This window comes from Ctenopharyngodon idella, chromosome 3 (assembly GCF_019924925.1).
Source record: "Ctenopharyngodon idella isolate HZGC_01 chromosome 3, HZGC01, whole genome shotgun sequence".
NCBI lineage: Eukaryota > Metazoa > Chordata > Actinopteri > Cypriniformes > Xenocyprididae > Ctenopharyngodon > Ctenopharyngodon idella.
In genome coordinates, this window is record NC_067222.1 from 45,795,448 (window position 1) to 45,801,116 (window position 5,669).

A 5,669-nucleotide genomic window follows, 5' to 3' on the forward strand; every position below is an offset into this window, starting at 1 on the left:
TAATGTGCACATCTGTACATGTCTTCTGATTACTCAATCTAGATGTAGCTATATTTAATGCTTTTAGTTTTATTCTACTTCTTTATTTTTTTTTATGTATGAATACACCCAGTCTCCTGGAAATCTGACTCTGCTTAGTGCCTGCATCGTTTAAAATACACGTTTTGCATGATTTTAATTATAATTATTAACGTTTCTAGTTAAAAATAAATAAATAAATAAAAATAAAATGTGTACTTTCTACTACCTTGCTATTGTTTATTTTACTATTATATATTTAGTTACACAGTGTCTTCTAATAGTAAAGCCGATAACACTAGCGTCCTCTTGTGGATAGATATGCGTATTATCATGGCCGACATGACAGTCAGATCTATCGCGTGTCAGAGCTCATGAGTCGTATTTTATTCGGTTTAATCATGTTGTTGGCCACAAATATGTTAAACACCATAAGTTTGGTATACACTGTATCACCTAAACATTATCATGAATGCACACATGGCGCGAATTTGTGCCTTAAGTCTCGTGTAAACTCGTAATATAGCACTGTTACTAGGAAACGGTATCTGTTCATCAACAATGGGGAGGTGTTGTGGTAGGGAATACGTTTACAGTAAGGCGGTAGATCTGGAAGAGCAGAGAGGGGGAGGGGAAGAGCATTTGTAGTACCAGGAATAGTATTACTGACAACCTACCCTTACTGGAACTGGAAGAACCCTGGTAGGCGGAGCTAAACTAGAATATGACGAGAGGCCACTACAAATAACAGAGAACTTCAGTACGGCGCTGCGAAGAAACACTAACTTCTCTTAACAAGGCAGGAGTTAACGCAGTCAGCCAGAGGAGAGAGACTTACCACTTTGGATATTACACAAAAAGTTCTCATCTACCAAAAGAGACTAAAAGGTGAGAGAGGCTTTTAGAATATATTCTTGGTAAACTAATCAGAGTGCTCTGACTTTATACTTAAGGCATCTTTATGAATATTAAGGCTTTATTTGCTTAACTTAACAATTCTTACTCCTTAATAACTACATAATATACAAGATACTTATGTATAGCCAATATAAGGAGTAAGAATTAGCCTATTATTGTTCAATTTTGCCAACAAATTATAATTATAGCAAATTCAAATAAGTTTTATACTTTAATAGGTTGAGTATCTTTCCTACATGTACTTCAATCTGCAATAATAGAACAGTATCAAATGTTTTGGCTTCATAACTGGCTTTAAAGCACTACACTTTTAAAAATGCAGTCTTATTGAATGTATGTTTCCTGTGGTACTCATCTTAAGTCTTTCTCTTTTGTTACCAGCTTTGAGAGGCTCCCCATAACCATTCCCAGCAGCTCAAGTTTTGTGCGTAGCGCCATGGTAACTCACAGCAAGTTTGACAACGCAATGAGCAGCAGCCTGTTTGACTCAAGCATGCGGCTGCCGTCTCACCGTTACAAAACCTTCAGCTCCAAGCTGCAATACCAGATGGTGCAACACGCCATCAGGATGCTCCAGGAGAGCGGCTTCTACTGGGGCTCCATCAGCGGCAAAGAGGCCAACCACCTGTTGAACTCGGAGCCTAGCGGGACCTTTCTGGTCAGAGACAGTTCGGACAACCGGCACTTCTTCACGCTCAGCGTCAAGACCGAGTCGGGCACCAAGAACCTGCGGATGCAGTGTGACAACAAGTCGTTTTTCCTACAAACGGACTCCAAGAGCATGCAGTCGGTGCCACGCTTCGACTGCGTGCTGAAGCTCGTCCATCACTACATGCCCTCAGCCAGAAGCGCTCTGTCCATTGGAAACTCTCGGAGCGCCTACTACATCTACACAGGGGGCGAGAAAATCCCCTTGGAGCTGTTGAGGCCCCTACCTTGCACAATGTCCTCCCTGCAGCATCTATGCAGGAAGACTGTGAATGGACATATAGACGTTTCTGGGAAAAAAGAGCAGCTCCCACAACAGCTCAAAGACTTCCTACAAGAGTACGATGCTCCCATTTAAACAACTGAGATGCACTGATCTGTGGTCTGAGCTATGTTGAATGAAGAAATGGGAGGCAATGAGGGAGCTGAAGCTAGTCCGGTGAGCCTCAAAGGTCACAGGCCTTGGAAGCTTGATGGGCCAAGAAGTATTGAACTGTTCATGAGTACATGGAGTTGGCGAGTACTGCCATGAGTACTATCACTGATGCATTCTCACATGACTGATCTTGAAGCCTCGTTCTTGCCAGTGAATGCACATTTGTACTGTTCCTTTGCCAGTATCTGCGGGCACCAATCACTGCCTCGAATCTGCGAGCTCCGCCAAGCAGGGAGACAGCAAGCCATTTAACCGAAACCAGCTGCCACCGCCTTCTTCCAAGTAAATATTTGTGCCTTTCAAGGGAAAAAGGAAGAAGTGAGTAACAGCATTAGCACTGAGGCACAGTGGACATGCTGTTGTTGAGAAATGACTTCTGGGTGGGAACAAAAGAGTCAAAGCAGCTCAGATAAAACACATAAAAATGGACATTCTGCTTGTACTTGAAAGAGCGACACTTTGAAACAAAATTTCTGTGTGTTTGTAGTGTTTGTGTTAGAAGCAGTTGAAATGAGACTGCTGTTTGTTATTGAATGTATTAACATGCATGAGTGGTCTGTGTCTAAAAGATCACCCATGTTTCACCTTGTCATACAAGACACTGTTTACATATATGAAGATGAATTCAGATCGGTTATCTTTTGTAAAGACATCTCAACCATGTTTTGATGTAATGTATTTATATTTATATATGAAAAAAAAACAAAAACAACATTTCAATAATTTATTAAAGAGCACTATTTTTGTAAAAATGAACTCCATGTCTTGGGTTTTTCATTTTTCCTCAGTCTGAAAGTGGTTGAAATACTTCACATTGCAGATGAATCAGACCTGCCGGCGCCTATGATTCAGATTCTCTCCTGGAAGGGTTAAAGTTGATTCAGAGATATTCACTTTGGTGAGCGGGAATGATCCTCCCCTCGCTCTCTCCGACAAGGCTGTTCCAGTAAGACTTTGACTGATATGAGGAAGCTCGGGATTACAGTCAAAGTTTTACACACAGTATTTAAAGGAACGACCTTGGATAACAAAAGTGAATGACTAGCTATAACATGCGAGGAGAGATAAGTGGTTATATTGCAATTAAAAGGTAATTAAATGGTAACATTTTATGGTTACACTTTATTTTAAGGTGTGTTTGTTACACTACATTTAAGTACTGAGTAACTACATGTACTTACTATAGTAGGGTTAGGATTAGGGTTTAGTTTAGGGATAGAAACGTATGTTACAGTAACTACATGTAACATATGTAACATTTTATTTTCCGTTACACTTCATTTCAATAGGCCACTTTTGACATTCAACTGACTATAAGTAACTACGTCCTTTATTGTTACTATTTTTATAGCAAATAGTAAGTCATCAACTATGAAATAACACAAATGGAAATTAAATAGTGACTAAAACTTGTATATAAATCTATTTTTTTAGTCTAGCTTACAGATTTCAGTAGATTTTTCTCAACAAACTTGATGTGGTACATCTTTTTAAACAATACTGATGGAGTTGATTTGAATGCTGAATAAATACAAATTAATTCAAGTAAAATTATTGTATTGTAAAGAACTTGATTCTCAGAAACCATTTATATTTGTCTAGAAAACTCATTTCAAGCATTTAAGCAGAAGCCTTTATATTCAAAACTTCATTAATCATTAAATTCAGTCAAGCGTCCACACCTTTGACTAGTGTGTGTGTGTGTGTGTGTGTGTGTGTGTGCGGTAACAGCTGATCTCTTTTTTTAAACGAGTCTGGCTTTACTCGGTAGAGACTGTGATAAAAGGGAAGAGGTGTGACTGTTTTGAACTCTTTTGAACTTGAAGTCTGCTGGGAAACTAGTCAGGTTTGTAAAGTCACGCTGTGTTGTGGTGAATAGGACTGGAACGCATGTGCTGTACTTACACAGCTGGGGAGTGTGTGTGTGTGTGAGGATTCGTCTGAGAATGTGTGATAGAGAGTGATTGTATTTGGGTGAATAAGAGAAAGCACGTGACAATCAATACACTAACAGAATAAATAAATTTGTATCAGTTTAGACCTTGATGAAGTTACTTTTTAAGCTGCCATTTAGTGCACACTTTTTTCACTGGAAACCGCACTACGGTGATCCATGCATGTTCAAACTTAAACTTGTGTTTTGGTTTCACGCAGAAAGCCAAATTATCCCCTTGCAGAACTATTACAGAGTTTTGCAATAAAACACAAACCAAATGCTTTGAAGTCACGCCCATGGATTTATCGCACAAATGTCAAATTTTAAATCTTGAGTATTGGTCGAGAGGGGGAAAAATGTTTTCGCCACAGAGAAATAAGGTGCTTCTGACAAACAGACATGTTTCGTACTTACAACCCTTTGCCTTTTTCTTCTTCCTGCTATACTGACGTTTACAGTAAAGCGAGAAAAAACATGCTGGTCTCACGACACATGTGAGCTATGAGACTTATACCCAGGAAACAGTTTCATACCAGCCACACAAAGGCGTGCAAACAGCTGCTGCACGCATGTGCAGAACAAACTCGTCTCTCTGCGTTTACCAGAATTCAGTGATAGTCAGCTGTTTGGGTGCGAATTCTCTCAGCTGTAAATGTGCGATATGTGTTGGGGAAAGTTACTTTTAAAAGTAATGTGTTACATTATTGCGTTACTCCCTAAAAAAGTAACTCATTTTATTAGTTTTTATAGAATGTAATGCACTGTAACTTATGCGTTACTTTTTCTCATCTGGGCTTGTTTGTTTTTTAATAACAGAAATAAAAGTTCTATGTAAAGGCCCCTTTCACGAAACAAAATGAATAAGCCTGAAGGAAATGCAAAGTCAGCCAATAAATGGGAAAATAACGTAACTTGCATTTGAAAAGTAACTCAGATATTTTGTTATACATTTAAAAGTAATGCATTACTTTACTAGTTACTTGAAAAAAGTAATCTGATTACATGATTTTACTTGTAATTACCCCCAACACTGTCAATATGTGCCTTCAACAATGTGTCTGCTAAACCTCCATTAATAAAAAAAAAAAAAAAAAAAAAAATATGTATATATATACCATGAAAGACAAGAATGAACATAAACTACAAAATTCCATTACAATTTAAGGTGACGTTGTTACATTGTAATTACTCATACAAGTACTAAGTAATATTAATTAACTACATGTACTTACTATAGAGTTACAATTAGGGTTAGGGTTTGCTTTAAGGTTAGTTACTTGTAATTATGCATAATAACATACAATTACTATAGTAAGTACATGTAGTAACATGTAACTGTGTCACCTTAAAATAAAGTGTTACCCAAAATACATCTGCATTTGTACTAGTTAAGTCATAATAATCATAATTTACCTCACAGTGACCTTTGGTTTTAGATTTGAAACTGAAATGTGGTGCTAGTACATGCACAACTGATGTCAAGGTGTTGTGGGTGGTTTCCAGGGCAGTGCTGCCAATTATTTTCAATGGAAAGTAGCAAAAGCCTGCTCAGAAAGTCTCTTAGGCCGTATTTACATTACATGGTTCAAGTGACCCAATTCCGATTTTTTTCCTCCCATGTGGCACAGATATGACCCACAAACATGTAAGCAG

The 5,669-nt window shown here is 38.1% G+C and overlaps 1 protein-coding gene across 1 annotated transcript; it reads left to right on the plus strand.

Annotated features, from left to right (window-relative positions):
* The first annotated feature begins 687 nt into the window (after positions 1-687).
* On the plus strand, positions 688-2,836 carry socs3a (suppressor of cytokine signaling 3a). The gene is made up of 2 exons (XM_051886058.1): positions 688-906; positions 1,318-2,836. The coding sequence occupies exon 2, from the start codon at positions 1,373-1,375 to the stop codon at positions 2,000-2,002; it is 630 nt and encodes a 209-aa protein (XP_051742018.1). The 5' UTR covers positions 688-906; positions 1,318-1,372; the 3' UTR covers positions 2,003-2,836.
* The last annotated feature ends 2,833 nt before the right edge of the window (positions 2,837-5,669 follow it).

Bases quoted from the DNA above. Each gene is read 5' to 3' on its own strand.
- socs3a (XM_051886058.1), top strand. From the start codon at position 1,373: ATGGTAACTCACAGCAAGTTTGACAACGCAATGAGCAGCAGCCTGTTT.